Source organism: Colias croceus, chromosome 22 (genome assembly GCF_905220415.1).
Source record: "Colias croceus chromosome 22, ilColCroc2.1".
NCBI lineage: Eukaryota > Metazoa > Arthropoda > Insecta > Lepidoptera > Pieridae > Colias > Colias croceus.
In genome coordinates this window covers 922,896-944,713 of record NC_059558.1, presented here as the reverse complement: position 1 = coordinate 944,713, position 21,818 = coordinate 922,896, and the positions used below count along the sequence as shown (strand labels likewise).

Here is a 21,818-nt window from a genome sequence, read left to right as displayed (position 1 = left end):
TGTGGCTTGAAGGCATAGCATGCAATAGCTTTACCGCCCCAGTCCCCGAGTGACACACGTCGTTTTTATTTATCACTTTCCTCCCGCGGCTTCACCCGCGTAGTCAAAGGAAAACCCGCACAATTTCCATGGGATTACCGGGATAAAATTAAAGTTAAGTAGTGCTAAATTTAAAACTTATATAAAAAACTAGCTTACCGCCCGCGGCTTCCCCCGCTTTGTCTAAAACCTAATAGATTATATACTAAAACCTTCCTCTTGAATCTTTAAAAAAAAACCGCACCAAAATCCGTTGCGTAGTTTTAAAGATTTAAGCATACAAAGGGACATAGGGACAGAGAAAGCGACTTTGTTTTATATGTACTATGTAGTGATGTATAAGTTCAGAGAGCCTATTACAGCGTTTAAGGAATACAATATGGAAGATGAAAACCCATGGAGGATTGTTGCGTAAGAACCACAGGACAGTTAGGCATATTATTGTATAGGTATGTAGTTACATATTATGTAAAATTAAATATTGAAATGATTTTAAAAGCGCAACTATGGAGTTCCTTGCCGATTCGTCTCCATAGATACTGCTTTCCGAATCGGTGGTAAATGGAAAAAAATATGTAATGACGATTCAAAATTGTTAGTAGAAGAAGTCTAATTGAATAAATAAATGTTTGAGTTTGAGAAAAACGTCCCATGTACTTTCTCCGGTCTCAATGTATCTTTGTAATAAATTTCATCCAAATCGGTTCAGGGTTTAGGCCATGAAGAATAGACAGACAGAGTTACTTTCTTATTTATATTATTATTTACGATAGTCAATTTACTTAAATTATTAGGTATCTTCGCTTAATTTACCATTTTTAACAAACGATAATATTAAAAAAAGGTGTTAAATAAATAAAACGCAACAATATTATAAATAATTTATTTCTAATTGACATTTTTATAAAAACATCAAACAGTCACTGAAGTACATAATATTTGCCAGGAAATAATCCACGTTGGTAATAATACTGCCGTGACGACGTTGAACAACCAGTTGCCGTAAATCTGAAAAAAGAAAACAAAACAAAATTATTATTGCAAATAAATAAAAAAGGAGGAAAGTTTGAGTCGGGTTTTTTTTGAAATTATTACTATTTGATAAAAATAAAATTTGTTTAAAAAGAGTGATTTCAATCCATATGATATAATATTAATACGAATATAAAATGCAGTCGAATAGAACTACTTCCTTTTTTTGTAGTCGGTTTAAAATAAAAATATTTTCATCTATAAAAAAAGAGGAGGTATGCCATTACTATACTAATGACTATACACAAAATATAAAAAAGAGCGTGTGTGCCGAGCACATGTGTCAGAAGTGAAACTTCTTTGGCAAGGTACAGAGATACCAAAATCGCCTCACTCCATGACGCGACCTTGAAATTTTACTCCCAACGCGCCTTAAGAAGTTTTACTTTTGGTGTGAGATTTGAGTTGAGTTAGAGTTTGAGTTCAACTCACCAGCGAGTCCACAATAGCGAACATCACCCCCTGCATGGCCGCATCCCTCCCCCTCCCTACTGCTCCCATGATTCCCTCCTCCGGGAACAGAACCCGGGAATATAGCATCATTGCTAGTGTCACTGCGATGAGCGGTTGTAGTAAGAGGCAGACGAGTCTTTTTAGCGTGGTTATGAATTTACTGGAACAAAAAAAATATTAAACCTAAATTTTCTATTAACTACAAATTTTAAAAAAAAATGCATCTATTCTTATGTACTGTATAGTTTGGTAACTAAAATAATAATAAATATAATTCTGTTTTATTATAAACACAATGCGGTAATAATCAAGCATTCGATTCTCAATATCAGCTTTTGATTTTTAGAGTAACTGCTCTAGTGTTTAAAAAGTTAAGGTAAACTCACAACGTTGTAACGAACTAACGACGCTCGACGTCAGTTCATTAAATCAGCATTTTTTATTATGTTTAGAATGGTTTATTAGTTAAATCAAATATTGAAATTACTCGTATCGATCATTATTACAATAAATATGTAATCATAATTGAAAAAATGTGCAATTCCAACTGTGCAGTTCCAACAAAACGAAATAATATTTTTAGAAATTACACGCGGTCGCTGGGTTCAATATTAATTTGAATGTAATAAGAATGTACTGCGATTCTACACAACTGCCAACTGCCTAATTAATGTAGACAGTTGATAAGAAATCACAGCAAATCAACGACTATTAATAAAGTGAGGGTAGTTGGGTCACATGTCGTATAAACAACGTCCGAGCAACCCCCCCCCCCCCGGCACGATTCGTTCGTGAATTAGTGATAGCTATCTGGGCCTATCCGAATAAAATTTTTATGGGATCAATTCGACACTATCCCGCATCGAACAAAAAAAGAATCACGTAAATCTGTTCAGAAACCTTGGAGTAATCGGTGTACATACATAAAAAAACATACCGGCCGAATTGATAACCTCCACCTTTTTTTTTGAAGTCGGTTAAAAAATATTAAATCAAGTTTCCAACTAACCTCCATCTCCCCTCCCCTCCTACATCCACCAACAACCCGAGGGGGGTGTACAGTACTGACAGGCACAAACCAAGTGATATATTGTGCATGCCGACACACAAACACGCGGTCGACATCTCAATTAGCAGGAGGATGTTTATCTGTAGGCGAAAATAACAAAAAATTAAAAAAAAAAAGTTTTTTTGTCGAAAAAGGAGTGTAAGAAGACGCTGAAACCGATCGATACATTAGTAAGTCGTAGAATGTTTATATAGAGGGGAAAATAAAAACAATATTTTTTTTTTTTGTAAACCAGAACAAATCATTTTTTTAACAACTGGTCAACGAAGCAACTATGTAGTTACTAGACACATAATCACGTTTAAAAATTGTCCGACACAAAATTTTGCCTTCACGTGTTTTAGGCAGAGTTTTATAATCAGCGATACAATAGACTTCGATCTTTACTGCAACGGAATAAGACGTTAATTTCAACGTTTTATTACATTTTTTGATTATCGTTTAATACGCGAATGTGAATCTAGTCGTTAATAGTCAACTTTAATAGTAACTTTATTATCTTTACTAATATTATAAAGCTGAAGAGTTTGTTTGTTTATTTGAACGCGCTAATCACGGGAACTACTGGTCTGATTTGAATAATTCTTTCGGTGTTAGATAGCTCCATTATCGAGGAAGGCTATCTTAATATATATAAATCTCGTGTCACAATGTTTGTCCTCAATGGACTCCTAAACCACTTAACCGATTATAATAAAATTCGCACACCATGTGCAGTTCGATCCAACTTGAGAGATAGGATAGTTTAAATCTCAAATCGTTTTAGAGAAAGTGGGCGAAGCCGCGGGCGGTAAGCTAGTAGGCTATATATCATCACCCTCACCCCTACGACCCCACAGGAGTGGAGCCACGGGGGTGAAACCGCGCGGAGCAGCTAGTAAGTTATAAGTTTAGTCAACTTGAAAAAAAAAATCTCATTAATTCGATAAAATACAAACACACACTCACAATAGTCAATTCATCTCTATTGATTGGCCTCGAGCGAAACAGTTTCAGCAAGAGCGGCGCCGTTACCGCTATCAGCACGGACATACATAACAAACCGTAGTACACTGACACTTCGGACGGTTTGTCGAAGTATTTCGCGCCTGGAAAAGAAAAACATTCTTTTTTGGAATTACATTTACATTATAAAATTTTTTAAGAGAAAACGAAACCGCCTTCAAGTGGTCAAAACTGAACAAATGTAAAGGGACCAACCGGATGATACTAGCTTTCAAATAAAAAAAGAATCATCAAAATCGGTTCACCCTGTCCAAAGTTGAGGTAACAAACGATGACTATGAGGTAACAAACGCAAAAAAAAAACAATCGATTCAAAAATTAACAATAAATTGGTGTTAAAATTAAAATCCTGATTAGAATTTATATTTTTTGGTTTTTATGGCATTCAAATGCTTTATAAATATAAATTTATAAAGAATAGAAAAAATTCGATCACGAGGCGGGACTCGAACCCGCATCCTTCGCGCCATTCTGGGGTGGATGCCTAACCAACTCAGCCACTCGTGACCCGCCTGAGCAATCGAATTCATTCTATCCTTTCAGTTTTATGTGTCTTAAGGGACACACCGCGCGCCATCTATTGAGATGATTTAACAACCATTTCAACCAATATGAAGCACTTTTCAGTGAATACAATATTGTAACGATGGAACACGACCTTTTCTTGAATTTATATTTTTTGGTTTTTATGGCATTCAAATGCTTTATAAATATAAATTTATAAAGAATAGAAAAAATTCGATCACGAGGCGGGACTCGAACCCGCATCCTTCGCGCCATTCCTATATTATCCTGATTAGATTTCAGTTACCTATTAATAATTATTGTTTCAATAATTTCGAATCACGAATTTTATTTTTTTAATCTCCACTACATGGTATAAAACAGTCACTTTCTCTGTCCTTTGTATGCTTAAATCTTTAAAACCACGCAACGGATTTTGATGCGGTTTTTTTAATAGATAGAGTGATTAAAGAGGAAGGTTTTAGTATATAATTTATTCGGTTTTAGACAAGGCGGGCGAAGCCGCGGGCGGTAAGCTAGTAAATAAAATATAAAATAAAAAAATTGTAATAACTTACCAATATAACTGAAAAGAATCGGCGAATTCATAACACCATAACCAATCAAATGCACCAGGAAATAATTCGCGCCAATACTGACGACGCTCACTTCCTCCAATCTTTCTTTCTTGCCCACACTATCTTTTATCTTTTCCGTATCTTTTTTCTCCGTAAACTTCACACGTCTCCTTAAGCCTTCTGGTTTCTCTTCCGCGTCGCTATCTTTTACGATTTCTGTATCTTTTTCTATTTCTGTATCTTTTACGGCGTCTGTATCTTTTGCGTTCGTATCTGTATCTTTTTCTTTCTTTTTCTCGAGTTCTTCATCTTTCTGTATTGTCACCCATAGAGACAATGCCCGGATCAATAATGCCCCACAAAGCAGGCATAAAGACGGCATATATTGACCTAAAAAATAAAAATATACTTTATAAGATCCAAGCCTGGCGTTTTAGAAATAACCAGAAATTAACAACAAAGTTTCAGAAATGTGTGGCAAAACAAAATATAAATACTTTGCTTATTTACTATTTCAAAATAGATAGTATATAATTGTGAACAATCAGCTCTTGATAAGGGCCCCACACTTATTTCAAAATCATAATATGTATTGGTTATTGTTTTATTCCTAGATTAAGAATCATTTTCTACTTTTTAGTTGTATCTATCAATGAAAGCGTGTTATATCAGTTTTATAAACTATATAATTATTACAAAGACGATTAAATAAACACTATAAAAATGACAGTCGCCTTTAAACACCTGAACGTTAATCGAATGAAAAACGACGCGCCTTTGAAATCAGTTTCTATGATGTTAGTTTAGGTTCACGAGATCAGACCATTCTTTCGCTAAAGATTTATGTGTTTTATATATACCAGGTCAAATGCCTCAGTTTTATATTATACATGATGATATAAATGTGGGGCGTTTTTCAAGAGCTGATTTATTATACGTGGCACCCCACGCTTTTTTCACAATATATTTGGTTATTGCTTGATTCCTAGATTAAGAATTATTCTCTACTTTTTAGATGTGTCTATCATTGATAGCGTGTTTTTAGTGTCTAAAACAATATTTATGTAGTTTTAGATATATTTAGTAAAAACGCGGGCAAAGCAAGGGCAACTAGCTAGTTATTACTATACTCACCAATAGAAATGAAATTAGCCGGGGTTAGATGGGTCGTTCTTTGGACGATATATATGTATTTTAACCTGTTATAATGCAGACAAAGTCAGGCCAATTAGCTAGTTATTACTTACCAATAGAAATGAATCTATCCGTCGCGGCCAGTAAATAGAAGAAATAACTTTGATGGAATCTCTCTAGAAGATTATTCAGGGAACGGAATATGCTCTCTAGTGCGTTCCCGAGGCGGTAGAAATTAGCGGGGGTTAAATGGGCCGTTCTTGGGGGTGTTCCCGAGGGGTCGTCTGTGTCCCGACCCTCTAGGGTCACCGCTTCTATTCCGAAACGGTGGAATAGCCCGTGGTTACCGTTTGGCACCTGAAGAGAGAAAAAAATAAATAGATTGGAAATGGGAAAGACGTATAATAATCAAAGAAATATATAATATGGATAAAATCAGCAGCTGCGCAGCACACGTGTCAGAAGTGAAACTTCTTTGGCAAGATTCAAAGATATCAAAATCGTCGCCTTATTCCATGACGTGACGGTATTGCCATGGCGCGACCTTGAAATTATACTTTTAACACGCTTAAGAAGTTTCACGTCAAAAAAGGAACTTTCACATTAACTACTATCACTTTTCTTCCAGACAACCTTGCGTAAAATAGGGGAAAAGTATGAGTAGGTAGTGCATAATATTAAGAGCTCTTACAGTATTTTTAAAGTTTTTTTTTAAACTAAATAAATAATAAAGCTTTAGAAATAACTTACGCCAGCAATTTGAGCGGACATCATACCGAGCATTGTCCAAATGCCGTCCACCCACGCGTCCATATTACGATTTCTTAACCATGCATAGCTGAAAATTAAATAAACAACAATTTAATATAAAAGTGATGTGATGTGACGTGATGTGATGTGACGTGATGTGATATGACCTGATGTGATGTGATATGACGCGATGTGATGTTACGTGATGTGATATGACGTGATGTGATGTGACGTGATGTGATGTGACCTGATGTGATGTGACCCGATGTGATGTTACGTGATGTGATACGACGTGATGTGATGTTACGTGGTGTGATGTGACGTGATGCGATGTGATGTGACATGACGTGAATCGTGATGTAATTACCGCCGTTACGTGAGATGACGTGACGTAATAATATGTGTGGGTGATGATGTAATACGATGTGAAGTACGTTGTGTGACGTCATGTTATGTTACGTGATGTGATGATGTTGATGATGATAAATTACCTGTTTTTATACGAGTGATGAATCCCAGACTTAACGCATAATTTGTGGACCAAATTCACCAAATCCAAATTTGGTAGCTGGCCGTTCAGACCTTCCACTTTTACTTCAACATATTCTGTAAACACAATGAAATTTTTTATTATTATGTTATTTTACAATGATAAAAGCATTTTAAGTTGTTATACTGATGCTGAATGTTATAATTTATACAGGATGAAATTTTTGTATGAGTACTTAAAAAACCAAAGATGTTTTCTTGACAGGAAACATTTCTTTATTATGATCAGAATGGACTTTAATATTTGGTTTGTCTCTACTTTGTAAGTTTGATGTGATAGTAACTGTAAAACATTTTAATCTACACTAATATTATAAAGAGGAAAACTTTGTTTGTTTGTTTGATTGTAACGAATAGGCTCATAAACTACTGGACCGATTTTAAAAATTCTTTCACCATTCGAAAGCTACATTATCCACGAGTAACATAGGCTAGGTTATATCCCGGAAATCCCACAGGAACGGGAACTATGCGGGTTTTTCTTTGAAAACGCGGGCGAAGCCGCAGGCGGAAAACTAGTTTATAATAATATTAACTCACTAATCTTCGGCGTATGAAACTCCAAATTAATAGCCGCCTGTATAGACCCAGAGCGTCCCTTCAAAGTCCCGGGGTTCAAACATTTGCTATGATCGCTCCACCACTCAAAACGTTTGCTTCTAGACTTCTTAGTACTAAATATAGACGCACTAGGATCATAGAAACTGCCTAGATTAGTGTAGAAGGTTCCCGAGTCACTTTGCAGGCCGTGGTACGCTTCGAGCCATGCCTGCATGCCGAGTTGTTCATGTTCTGTGACTAGGAATATTATGTCTTTGGCCCAGTATTTTTTCGCTGTAAAAAATGTGTATAGTTGGATTAAAAGGCCTAGGCCTATTTGCTTCCTAAAACATGCATAAATGTATAAAATGTAAGTATTAACTATTAACTATATATTTCTATTTCAACTAATCTTAATATATATAAATCTCGTGTCACAATATTTGTCCTAAATGGACTCCTAAACCACTTAACCGATTATAATAAAATTCGCACACCGTGTGCAGTTCGATCCAACTTGAGAGATAGGATAGTTTAAATCTCAAATTGTTTTAGAGAAAGCGGGCGAAGCCGCGGGCGGTAAGCTAGTCTTAATATATATAAATCTCGTGTCACAATATTTGTCCTAAATGGACTCCTAAACCACTTAACCGATTATAATAAAATTCGCACACCATGTGCAGTTCGATCCAACTTGAGAGATAGGATAGTTTAAATCTCAAATTGTTTTAGAGAAAGCGGGCGGTAAGCTAGTGAAAACTATAAATAACAAGTTTAAGAGAGTGCATACCTGTGAATTAATAAGTTAAATTAAAAGTAACTTATTAGAAAAGACATTGAAATTAGGGTAAATAAACTTTTTCCACTAAAATTGTGAACAAAACGAAACTTCTAAATACAGATATAGACACCATGTCTAACCTTCCTCAAATCTTTTTCATCAGTAAGAAAACTATTTCATCAAACAATCCCACTACAAACATACTAACGTCTAGCGAACTGAGCGAACGCCAACATCAGAGCGATCCCAGCAGCCGTTCCCTTCTGGTGTGAAGACAATGGTCTGTATGGAGCGGTCAGAACCAATGCCTCTAGGGAGGAGGTGCGCGCCGCGCGTAGGATACCGTATACGTTTGTGCCTTTGAATACCTGTAATTGTTGGAGTACACAGTATTTCGTATTAAGTGAATTATTCTTATTTTAATTAAAAATGGTATGTTATACTAAATTCCGTATATCTATCTATACATGTAATAAATCTGTAGAAGGGTCATTGAAAATATTGAAAAAATAATTGCAGGGGGTGTTACTGGATCGATATCAAACCCAAATATGTGAATAAAAAAATTTTGTCTGTCTGTCTGTCTGTATGTGAAGACATCACGTGAAAACTAACGGTTCGATTTCAATGAAACTTGGTATAATTATACCTTATTATCCTGGGCGTAAAATAGGATACTTTTTATCCTGGAAAAATACGTAGAAAAAAATTAATCTTAATTTTTCAGTTTTATCCATAGACGTTGTTCTGTAGAACCGCGAACACAAGTTGCGTATTATTATAGGCCTAGCTGTATTTGGGTCCAATAGATATTTATAAGATGTCATTGTCAGAGTTACTCAAAATGGAGAAATAAACCATCCACGCGAAGACCGACATCCGCGCAGACGGAGTCGCGGGCGGAAGCTAGTATTAAATATCTTAAAATAGATTAAGTTGAATACTGATATTTTTTTTTATAAAATCAGTTTAAATCACTTACCTGGCCTTGACCCAAAGGATAATTGAGTGTAAAATTGTGTGTATACACCTCCAAATGTAGCTGTGACATTTTTCCAACCAACCACGGTACTGGCATCTCATCTGTATCCTCATATTTGTCCTGAAATTTTATATTTATTTAATAATTATTTAGTTTAGGTAATTAAATTACAAAAAAATACAGAGTAGAGGTATAAAGAATCCTGTTTATCACAGATTATTTCTTAAATTTTTTACTTGATTATAATTTATTAACTGATTATTTTGGAATGGAATGTATTGATTGAATGTGTTGTAACATATTTTTTTTAGTGCATGCAGTGCTCATTTTTTATTGGTTGTACATCATGTTCTATATTTTTTGTGTATTTTTTATTATGTAATTTCATCGATGTACAGCTGCTAATGAGCCTTAATAAATAAATAAATAAATAATTCTGACTAAAACATGTCAACAATACAAGATATTTGCTCTTTGACTTGACTACACATTTAAAATAGGGTACATAACTAAAACAGTGTTAGCGTTTAGCTACTATTATGTATTCTGTGACAGTGTTTAAGAAAATATGTTATATATCTTGTTAAGCAGCCTCTAAATTGATTATTTTTAATAAATAAAACTTGAAATATACATTCATATAAAAGTAAATATCGATCATCATACTATACCTCAAGTTCCAATAGGAATTCATTGTAAAATTGTTTAGCTGCTTGCTCGCCATAAAACTCGTTAGTTACCAAGCCGGGGAGTAAGGCATTTTCCGAAAAATAAGTTTCATTATTAAACTCCCGGTTTGCTAATAAAAAGAACCACACTATTGCACCGATGTAGAAAAGAAAACATAGGGGGTAATGAATTCTTTTCAACACTTTTATAAACCTCATAGAACCATATTCAGGGTCGGATAGTAGACCCATTTTCGGAAGATATTTATGGTAATTGAGTTTTATTCATTAAAACATTAGAAAATTAAATGTTTTCGTTTATTAAACGCTTCGCAAGCCGCCTATCAATAAATAGTTGCCGTTTGTCATTGTCATTTGTCTCTGTCAAATGTCATTTTTTACGTGACAAAAGACACAACTGTATTGCTAGATTTGAAAATGTTAAAATATTATGATGAAAAAAATATACTAACCGAATTCTGAACCTCCTCCTTTTTTGAAGTCGGTTAAAAATGCACTGGCTGTGCCTATAATAAATTCGTATTTAGCGAAATAATAATATTGTAGAAAGTGGATGATTATTTATATTTTTTGACTTGTTACACATTTCTTACTGAAAAGTTACGAATGCGAAATAATTCTAATTCATAAGGTTGTGAATAAATGTTTAAGTTAAGGATATACCTATGAAATTTGGTTGGCAGTTGGCACGTACAGACTTAAAACTTAAAACCATTAGTTACGACTTACGATTCGTAAGTTACGAACTTACGAATAATTACGATTTAAGGTATGTACTAGTTACGTACCTATGTGTACCTAGTAATCTAAGCTAGTAAGTCACTTTTTATATTTTATCTTTGCTAAAGCTTTTTTTATCCTTTCGCGTTTTACTTGCACATTGAACTTGGAAGTATTAAAATTTAGTATAATGCCTCCTCCACACTACTCGCGAATTTCCTCGGCGAAGTACTCGGCCGAAGTTGAGCGAAGTCCGCGGTGCTACACTACACACTCGTTCAACTTCGCGAGGAACGCATACGTTCATATTCAGAACGAACTTCAGGTAACTTCGTGCCCTTTGACTCGGGCGCAAAAACCGACAACAAACAGAAGTCGGCCGAGGCGAGGTAAAGTTGGACGAAGTAAGCCGAAGTGCCTCTCTACATTATTCTATTCGTCTAACCTCGTTCAACTTCGCGAGTAGTGTGGAGGAGGCATAACAATTACTCAAATTGAATAGTTATATAGGTACCTACCTAGTACCTACCTGAAACCAGGATACATTTTTGTAGAACTGAATCTTTTTCTTATGAATTTATTTCGTTTTTTCTTAAGGAATTATAGGTACAATACAATCAGCTCGATACTTTGGAATAAAGGCTTCTTAAGGTTCTTCTTCTTCTGAATGCGTTATAAACTTATTTAATAATATTTATCTAGCATTCCCCTCGTGGTTTCGCCTGCGAGCTGCGTTGTCTAAAACACATTCCCCTTGAACTTATCCGTCTATTAAAAAAAATCATCAAAATTGCGTTGTTTTCAAGTTCAAAGCATACATGTCGCGGAAGAATTCCAACCAATAGGTAGATATCCGCATTAAAGTGGCTTAAAAAAAGCCATAACCTTGTTTTATTATCATTACTACGTAACACAAATTATATGCAAGATATTCGATAGTATACATTGTAATAATACACATAATATAATACTGGTAAAACTACAAATATTTGCCACAGTATAACAATATTTTGCATACTCTATTGCCAACAAACATTGTTATCATTTATATTATGATGAAATATTTGTTTTATTTATATTAACATTTTTAATTTAAACAAATATATATATTTGATTTAGGCAAGTTATGTTTAATCAAAGATATTTACGGTAATTTCCTATTGACCGTATCTGACGTCACGAGTTTTATAACTTGAAAAACTTCTTGTTACGAAAAACGTACCTACATATGTTTTTGCACAAATTATGTAGTTTTTGGTTTTTAAATTAGTAAATTTAATACTCAAATAGGTTTAAGAATTTATAATTCATCGTGATAGGAAACTACGTGATAATAGGTAATCGTATTATGTTCAAATCTAGATGAACCATTTTTTACCCTTAAAAGCTCCTAACTTCCCGAACTCGGATCGACCGTAATCGGGTTTCATCCTTCTGCGATTTTTTTTTATGTTTCAAACTAAGATGTTTCAAAAATTATCAGCACTGGTCTATAACAGATAGACATACCTAATCCTTGATAAGAAAACCTATTACATTAAATATTACATATAATAATATAGACGATACGATACGTTACGTTTTAAGATAAAATCGTCTACTTCAGATTATCAACTTAATCGTGGGTTTATGTGAATACGATAAAAGTCCACTTGACTGTGTCTGAAAGTGTTGCTATCCTTGCTTTTTAAAAAAATGCATGATTTGCAAAAACTGGGCAAATAATCTTGAATTTAAAAGATAGCATGGCTATAAAGATACCATGGGCGTAGCTAGCCATGGGCTCAAGGTGGGGCAACAATAAAAAAATAATATGTAACTAGCAACTGTATGTACCCAAAGTAATATCCAGGTCTTCGAACCTCAAATGCTGGTGGCACGGCCGGCGGCTGCGCCGCCGGCATTTGCGAAGGCATTTGCGAAGGCATTTGCGAAGGCATTTGCGAAGGCATTTGCGAAGGCATTTGCGAAGGCATTTGCGAAGGCATTTGCGAAGGCATTTGCGAAGGCATTTGCGAAGGCATTTGCGAAGGCATTTGCGAAGGCATTTGCGAGGACATTTGCGAAGGCATTTGCGAAGGCATTGGCGAAGGCATTTGCGATGGCATCTTCTTTACCTTGAAAACTTATTTATAACACTCACTTTATTCTGTGTAAGTAATATTTTCTGAAAGTTTTTTTTTTCTAAGGCCCATATTTTTTTGAGTTTTGTAACTAACTGTACTACACTCATTTTTCTTACAGTTTATGTAACATACAAGCCTCAGCTATTTTCTTTTTTCGTGTGTAATTCGTTATTTGAATTATTCTTATTCAAAACACCTTATTGTTCACCTACCACATCACGAAATAGATCCAAAATGTGTCCCTATCTTCAGCCGTTTGGTCGCTGGGCGTATGACAATTATTTGTTAATCAGTCATTGTAGAGGTAAATAATACTAATGTTTTGGTCTCATTTTCTGTGTCGACTGTCGACTTTCGAGAATCGAGTGTGAATTTTCTTACGGATATTAAGCCTAGTAGTTAGTACCTGGATAATTCAATTTTTAGATTTGGTTAGGTACCTTCCAGGTCAAAGCCTGGGTGGGGCAAGCGCCCCACCCTGCCCCACCGTGGCTACGCCCATGAAAGATACGTAAGAGAAACTCAAGGAAAAATTGTATTGTCACCAATACTTGATGCTTACTAATGTACTTGGAGTTACGAATTTAAATCTAAAGAAGTCGGCTACATACCACATTTAACATACCTACTAACTTTCAGCCATCTACAGTCTACACTAATATTATAAAGAGGAAAACTTTGTTTGTTTGTTTGTTTATTTGTTTGATTGTAATGAATAGGCTCATAAACTACTGGACCAATTTTAAAAATTCTTTCACCATTCGAAAGCTACATTAGGTATCCACGAGTAATATAGATTATATTATCACGCTAAGCCACACGGGTGAAACCGCGCGGTACAGCTAGTAACTTATAATTTTGTATTGTTACCTCTTGATGGAACCGCATTTTATAGTTAAAATAAAAAAAAACACACAATCCAGTATTAGGTCCACCTTTATTTCGAATTTATAACAAAAAACTACGACCGGTTTATACAAATTATAAATCATAATACCTGACGATGATGTATCGAAACCGGTCGTAGCTTTTTGTAGTTTTTCAAACCACTAAACAGAAAGTTCCATCGAGAAATGTAATTTTTCGAACCTTAAGTATGTGAAGCTTTTACTGTACATTGCGAGAATATAAAATAATGCATACTGCTTCATTGCAATTTACAAAACTCCAAATACGAATCTTACAGTATATTTTCTCGAAAAGCTGGAACTCTTCACAAAGAAACCACCTATAACAATAACAAAAAGAAAAGCAGACAACACTCCTTCAAAACTGCAAAAAAAAATCAACGAAAGAACAAATCAACCATCAGGTGTGAACATATCATTAAAAATAATGTGAACAATGCTTCTCTATTTCTTTTATTTCTACAAATACAATGCACTCATTCCTTTGTTTTTTAATTAGACGATTAAACGATCTTTTCTCTTATTTTAATTTCTATTTAACACCTGTACATCAACTTTGAATTATTAGAACGAAAATGATTTGACTCGAAAGTGCACTTCAATATTTTTTACATTTCTACAGTTTTATTGTGATTTAATCGTTAATAATATAGTAGATTGGGTAAAAATGAATTATTTAAGAGTAACTTTTGTTATTTTTATAATTGTTTATCAAATAAATTGTGAAGATTATGATGAAGAAAGTAATGATAATACAAGCGCATCAGTAGATTCTGAAAGTAATGAAGTTTACAATAGTAGTGTTTGGGAAAAACCAAAGAGAGTTTTAACTAAGGAGATAGTAACTAGCGAAAAGAGGAATAGTGGTAAGTCCTTATTAAATTAAGCCCATGTCCCCTAGTGGGGTAAAGGGCAGATGTATTAACATGTTACACTGACCGATTTATTTAGGGACAAGTAGGTGATCACTGATCAGCCTTCTGTGACCTACCAGACCGAGACATTTTTTTTTTCTTCGTCTCCACCGGGAATCGAACCCAGGGCCCCTCGGATTTACGCTCATGCGTCTACCACTATCAAGGAAGCAGTCATTTGAATTATTCTTCTATTAAACTAGCCATATATTTAGATATACATTAATGATTAATGTATGAGCATATTAATTGAAATGACGATCAAAGGTTGATACTTATCCTAATGTTAATTCACGTTTATACATTGTTTATACCTCTGCTCATTAATTTTTAATCAATATACTTATTTTTTGAAAATTTATTTATATAAATTTATTAATACAGCAATATCCACAATAAACGAAAAATTATCCATAGAAATAAGTCTGGTCAGACGATGAAAAATGTGATTTACATCCCTAGATATTTTGAGTTAACTATGGAGTTTCTTGTCGGTTCTTCTCCATACATACTGCTTTCCGAATCGGTGGTAAATGTTAAAAAATGTTATGACGATTTAAAAGGGCTTTTAGAAGTCTAATTGAATAAATAAATGTTTGAATTTGATTTATATCCCATTCTGCAGTTACAAATCCACCAAAGGTCATGAACAGCCAAAACATAAGGAGCTCCAGTTATCCATTCTCCGTCTCAATTCAGAAGAAACAGTCACACTACGCGTCTGGTGCTCTGATTGACTCCAAGTGGATACTCACAGCTGCTGGAGATTTTTATAAGTAAGTCTAAAAATTGGAGTCCCATGTCCCCTAGTGGGGTAAGGCGCATTATACATCTGTTTCGGTTCGATTTTCTTTGTGCCCCTGTCACACTATGCTCCTCGCGCTACTCCTCGCGTTGCTCATCGCTCTGCTCATCGCGCTGCCGTTATTCGCCGCGACATGACATTGCCCTCTCTGTCCACACAATGCTCTACTCGCGCGATTAATATTCTAGATTAATATTCTATACGCTTCTCACTTGTAGGCAAAATAGGGAGTAGTAAGCAGGACGATGAGCACGACGAGTGGCATGACGAGTAACTTGGCCACACTATGTCTCTGCCTACTTTCCTCGTTACTTCCCATACCACTCGTCGAGTCTGTGGCCGGCGTATTAGGGACAAGTAGGTGATCAGCCTTCTGTGTCCCGTCCGATTAGGGCCCTTCTGGCCTCCTCCACTCAAGCGACAGCTCAAGCCGAGGTTCGTGGTCCCCGTCAAGGGGGGACGCCCTTGTGCATGTCGCTACCAGGGTGAACCTCCAGTTCACCCCCGCGTCCGCGTTAAAATGTAGTAGCCCTTCTGGCTAACATTGAGAAACACCATACAAAAAAAAAAAAAAAAGCCTTCTGTGTCCTACCAGACCGAGACATTCTTTTCCTTCGTCTCCACCGGGAATCGAACTCAGGACCCGTCTGTGCTACGCTCACGCATCTACTACTGTACCAAGGAGGTGGTCTAGCTTTTATAATATATTCAGAAATCAAAATTATGGTACCTAATCCAAATTATATAGTACATAGTAATCACACGAATAAAAAAAAATGTGCGTGTACTAGTGTACACACGTAAGAAGTGAAACTTCTTTATGACCTTATTTTTCAAAATAATTTACTATATGCAACTTTACAGAAATACGACGAATCACGCGTGGTAGGGATAAGAAAAACATAGCGCGTAACGGAAAAATGTCACGCGTAACGAAAAAATGTTACACTAAATTTTTTTCCAACCCCGATAAAGAAGTTTCACAAAAATGTGATACTTATTATGTGATAGCTTAGAGGGCTTTGCCCGCTTTGTCTAAAACCTAATAAATCATATACTAAAACCTTCCTCTTGAATCACTCTATCTATTAAAAACCGCTTCATTGTTGCGTAGTTTTAAAGATTTAAGCATACAAAGGGACATAGGGACAGAGAAAGCGACTTTGTTTTATACTATGTAGCACAGACTAATAATAATATACTACGTATACAACTATGTAGTGAAGAGAATTGATAACTGAAGAATATTTAAAGAATTATCAACGATCCTTGCTCGTAAAGATACGAAATTTCAATTGCTGATTACATAACACACAGTACAAGAAATTAACTAACTACTTATTATAAATAAGAAAAACACATGAAAATGTATTGTCAGCGATCCTAATTCTATTCTATTCTAATATTATAAAGAGGAAAGGTTTATAATTATGTATGTATGGTTTTCACGCATAAACTACTGGACCGATTTTGATAAAATTTGGCACAGACAATCCTTAGACCCTGAGAAAGAACATAGGCTACCTTTTATTGCGAAATATGTACCACGGGTGAAGCCGGGGCGGACCACTAGTAACTATATAAAGTTTGTTTAAAAAATGTCAAAATGAGTCGGTTATATAAACATACGTGAAGCTAATATAAGCTTGTTAAATACAAAGCATTAACTTCCTATTTAGATAGCGAGGCTTTATCAGCTTTAATTACCCAAATAGTACATGCTAGCTGTGCCCCGCGGTTTTACCCGCAGTGCTCCGCTCCTCTTGGTCTTAGCGTGATGATATATATAGCCTTCCACGATATATGATCTCTCTAACACATTTTAAAGAATTTTTAATCATATAAAATTTTTCACATAATAGGTATATAAAGTATTTTTCAAATCGGACCAGTAGTTCCTGATATTAGCGCGTTAACAAACAAACTCTTCAGCTTCATAATATTAGTATCTATAGATTATGTTCCTTGTTCTAGCGTTCGTGAATCCATCAAACTATTTCGAGCTCGTCTCGGCTCAGTGAATTGCAAGAAAGGAGGCATTCTAGTAGCCCTAAAAGGTGTCGAAGTTCATCCTATGTACACGTATAAGGAACCACAATATGACATCGCTTTAGTACGACTAGCACAGCCCGTGGCTTTCACTGAACACATTAAACCTATAGCTATATCATCAGCGGTAGAAATTGCTTCTGGAAAGTTCTACACGACGTATTGGCCAAGGCTTATTGTGAGTAAAATATAATGTATATTTTAATAGAATAGAGCATAGAATCGTTTAATCATGATTTTAAGACCAATCTTAACGATTTTAAGACCAATCTTTGCAATTATTTTCTATCGAGCCGATTTCGTCCAATTATGTATCGAGCCCGTCCACATTCTTCGAAATATGATGAATGACATATATTTTTTTGATGGGCTAGAATAAATATCTTTTCTTAGAAAACTGCTCAAATAACTTCAATTTGGTGTTGTAAGCCCCGTAACTATACTTAACAATTTCCACCGATAAAGTGAACTCCTTTAGGTTGTTGCGACAAAAACCTCTATACTATTGTTTTAAATTAGATCCAATATCTAACTATTATTTGCAAACATATATATCATTTTTACGTGACCTAATAAGCTTTTACTTCATTTGTACAACACATTTTTCCAAACAAAAATCCTGTCCACGTAAGGTATGGCTAACTCCTAAAGACTTTAACACCCCAGGTCAACAACCAAGTTCTGCCAGCATCAGCGAAAGAAAGATTAAAACACAACAGTATGCGAGTGTCCACGCAAAAGTTGATACCTTGGAAGAAATGCCACAGAATGCTCTCAAATTCGAACAAGAGTCTCGAACATTCGACGTCATGTTTGGAACCCATTGTGACACATCACAGCCTATGTATTGTGAGTACTATTTAAATTTATTACGATATTCTAGCTTTCCACCCGCAGCTTCGCCCGCGCAGTCGAAGAAAAACCCGCATAGTTCCCGTTCCCGTGGGATTTCCGGGATAAAACCTATCCTATGTCCTTTCTCGGGTATCAAAATATCTCCATACCAAATTTCATGCAAATTGGTTCAGTAGTTAAGGCGTGATTGAGTAACAGACAGACAGACAGACAGAGTTACTTTCGCATTTATAATATTAGTATGGATTATTAGCTTCTGTTATAGGTATGTTTGTTGTCGACAGATTTAATTCAAACTTTTTACGCTTATCAAGCATCGGTGACGATATAATAATTTCATCTTATTAAAGTGTGTTCTTTTAGTTTTTTTAAACTAAGTACCTACAAACGTCAAACATTTATTTTGTCAAAAAATTTATTTAACGACTTGGAATGAAAAGGAGTGAAAATATTCTGTTTGCAAGTTGTAGGTACTTCGGGTACTTACGCGGAGTAAAAACGGAAAGCGGAAAACCAAAACTTTTCGAATTGTTTTTATTTTATTCTGATAAACTGATAACACGTCTAGACATAAAAAATGCCATGTCAAAATCCACACTTACTTTATCCGTAAGTGTTCGATAAATAGTGTAGATAGATTGGTGAATAGTAGAGATAAAAAAGCGTGTGCGCCGAGCACACGTGTCAGAAGTGAAACTTCTTGTCTAGATTCAAAGATACCAAAATCATTGCTTACTCCATGACGTGACGGTATTGCCATGACGCGACCTTGAAATTTTACTCTCACCCTAAATATTTCTGGTCCTGGGTTCGATTCCCGCTGGAGACAAAAAAAAATGTATCGGTCTGGTAAGATCTGGTAAGATACAGAAGATTCACCTAGTTACTTGTCCCTAAAAAAATCGATCAGTGAAATAGATGTGTACGCATCTGCCCCATACCCTACTAGGGTACATGGGACTTCACTTTAAATATGTACTGGCTTTCCGCCCACGGCTTCGCCCGCGATTTCGGGGATAAAACCTATCCTATGTCTTTTCTCGGGTATCAAAATATCTCTATACCAAATTTCATGCAAATTGGTTCTGTAGTTAAGGCGTGATTGAATAACAAACAGACAGACAGAGTTACTTTTGCATTTATAATATTAGTATGGATTTTACAGCCAGACGTCGGAGCTCCAATAATAGCAGATGACTCTCTCTGGGGCATCACTTCTGGGTGGATATCTGACACATGCCTCAACCATCCAGGTCCGACGTTATTTACTAGAGTCTCACAGGAAAATACGCGGTTCTGGCTTGATTCCATTACATTGGAAACTTGATTCTATTGGTGTTTTATACATGGAGAAATTTATTATAGTAGGCACTGTATTATCAAATCTCTTTATTTCAAAAACCCGGTTGCTTGCTCAAAACAGAAGGGAAAAAAAAGAAAACAATAGAACCTCGTCTCTTTTAAAATAAATATTATCAATTCTTCTTATATAAGTTAAATAATTTTATGAAAATTGTAAATTATTAGTTAGATAGAAATGAAAGGATTTTTTATTTTTGTACTAAATATAGTTTATTTTGATAATATTGCATTTTTATTGCTATTTTATTATAGACTAGATAACATAAAAATCAAAATCGACCAAGTAAATGGCATAACAGTTGTGTTATGCCATTTACTTGGTCGATAGGCCTCAATGCACACAGGTCCTTTAGCCTACACAGTACTTGTGCTCAACAATTGGCTAAAAAAATGTATGAGGCCTCTTTACAATGGCCAGCGTTGGCCCAAAAAATAATCGTTGATGTTTGCTGCCATCACGGCGATTATGATAAACATCAACAATGACGGCCGATCACAGACATAGGCTCTCTACGTCTACATTATCGCGATTGCCTCTATTCGCCCAACGCTGCTCATTGTGAAGAGATCCCATTAGGCTTAAGATACAATTTTATAAATTACAATTTAAGTAAAGATACAATTAACAATCACATAACAATAGTATTTTCTAGGGTTTGATTTTACGCGAGTATTATACATTTAGAAATTAAAGACTTTTTAACGGATTTTAAACGCGATTTATTCATTCTATTATTTTCCCGACGTTTCGAACACTTTACAGCGAGCGTGGTCACGGGGAGACTCTCATACATCGGCCAAACAAAAAGAAGCATTGCTAACCGACTGAAGGAGCACATTGCGGATATCAAGCATCGGCGTCACAAGAAGTCTGCGGTATGTGAACACACACTGGACAACAACCACTTCATAAGATTTGACCAACCACAAATCCTTGCCAGAGAAAATAAATTTTTTCCAAGACTTGTGCGCGAGGCTATTGAAATTAAAAAACATCCAAATTTCAATAGAGAAGATGGTTTGAAACTTTCTAACACCTGGGATCCTGTTATTAAGAATTTAAAATCCCATGTCAAACGTACCAAAAGACTAGAAGACACGATCAGCCAATACTGCCAACATCCGGAAAAATACTCCAGATACCAACTACGGAGGAATAGGTGGAGGTAGTTCACAAATAACAATTTTTGAATGACCATCAAGACGTACAACATCTCAGTCTCCCCGTGACCACGCTCGCTGTAAAGTGTTCGAAACGTCGGGAAAATAATAGAATGAATAAATCGCGTTTAAAATCCGTTAAAAAGTCTTTAATTTCTAAATCACATAACAATATCAGGTGGTAAAACATTAAATAAAATGAAATTTCATTCATTATTTATAATAATTCAATTTTATTCCTGCAAGCAAACAACTCATTTACCTAATTATCACGTATGTCATAAAACAATGATGTTGACACTTTATTAATTAAAACTTTAAACAATGATAACGGTAATTATTTTAGTGTCACTGGAGTTTTGTTAAATATTATCTAACTAATAAAATAAGTAAATCCACGAACCAAATACGTAAGTACTGATAAGTCTATATTGATTTTTGAGCAGCATGTATCATTACTTTGTCTTCAACGAAATGCATGTTTCAAAATTAAGATAAACAATACTTCTGTAAAGAATACTTAATTCTACACAGTGTGTCCTACTGTTGGTATACTAAGCTCAAAGGAGGTTAAAGTTTTGCATACCTTGCTGAGTTCGTAAAAAATACTTATAAAATTCCAGATGCATTTTTTTTCAAATAGATGAATAATTCTTAAAACTCTATGTGTGCACCCATAACAAGCAACCCGCCCAACTTTGACACCAGCACGTGAGCTATAACTTATACTGTTTAAGATTAGGTTTTCATAGACATAACACTCACATTTATAACGAAGCGGTATATGCTGACTGCGTGAAGCTAGAGAAGAAA

At 35.2% G+C, this 21,818-nt stretch overlaps 2 protein-coding genes across 2 annotated transcripts; one reads left to right on the top strand and one right to left on the bottom strand.

Moving 5' to 3' along the window:
- Nucleotides 1–934: 934 nt before the first annotated feature.
- Nucleotides 935–10,441, bottom strand: LOC123701750 (glycosylphosphatidylinositol anchor attachment 1 protein). Its single transcript, XM_045649296.1, has 12 exons — nucleotides 10,088–10,441; nucleotides 9,417–9,536; nucleotides 8,643–8,802; nucleotides 7,654–7,947; nucleotides 7,056–7,170; nucleotides 6,565–6,652; nucleotides 5,928–6,171; nucleotides 4,681–5,070; nucleotides 3,542–3,681; nucleotides 2,534–2,673; nucleotides 1,504–1,684; nucleotides 935–1,047 (listed from the first exon to the last, which is right to left on the bottom strand). Exons 1-12 carry the CDS (start codon nucleotides 10,334–10,336, stop codon nucleotides 952–954), a joined length of 2,217 nt encoding a protein of 738 aa, XP_045505252.1. The 5' UTR covers nucleotides 10,337–10,441; the 3' UTR covers nucleotides 935–951.
- Nucleotides 10,442–14,568: 4,127 nt separating this feature from the next.
- On the top strand, nucleotides 14,569–19,917 carry LOC123701770 (serine protease 27-like). Its single transcript, XM_045649330.1, has 5 exons — nucleotides 14,569–14,725; nucleotides 15,399–15,549; nucleotides 17,553–17,805; nucleotides 18,294–18,476; nucleotides 19,648–19,917. The coding sequence occupies exons 2-5, from the start codon at nucleotides 15,419–15,421 to the stop codon at nucleotides 19,807–19,809; spliced, it is 729 nt and encodes a 242-aa protein (XP_045505286.1). The 5' UTR covers nucleotides 14,569–14,725; nucleotides 15,399–15,418; the 3' UTR covers nucleotides 19,810–19,917.
- Nucleotides 19,918–21,818: the final 1,901 nt, after the last annotated feature.

What these genes read in the sequence shown, in the direction of transcription:
- LOC123701770 (XM_045649330.1), top strand. Translation starts at nt 15,419, where the DNA reads ATGAACAGCCAAAACATAAGGAGCTCCAGTTATCCATTCTCCGTCTCA. An exon ending in GCTGCTGGAGATTTTTATAA is followed by an intron (nt 15,550 to 17,552) that starts GTAAGTCTAAAA and finishes TCCTTGTTCTAG; the next exon opens with CGTTCGTGAATCCATCAAAC. An exon ending in CACATCACAGCCTATGTATT is followed by an intron (nt 18,477 to 19,647) that starts GTGAGTACTATT and finishes TGGATTTTACAG; the next exon opens with CCAGACGTCGGAGCTCCAAT.
- LOC123701750 (XM_045649296.1), bottom strand. Translation starts at nt 10,336, where the DNA reads ATGGGTCTACTATCCGACCCTGAATATGGTTCTATGAGGTTTATAAAA. An exon ending in CATCACTCGTATAAAAACAG is followed by an intron (nt 6,653 to 7,055) that starts GTAATTTATCAT and finishes TTTAATTTTCAG; the next exon opens with CTATGCATGGTTAAGAAATC. An exon ending in ATAGAGATGAATTGACTATT is followed by an intron (nt 2,674 to 3,541) that starts GTGAGTGTGTGT and finishes TTTCGCCTACAG; the next exon opens with ATAAACATCCTCCTGCTAAT.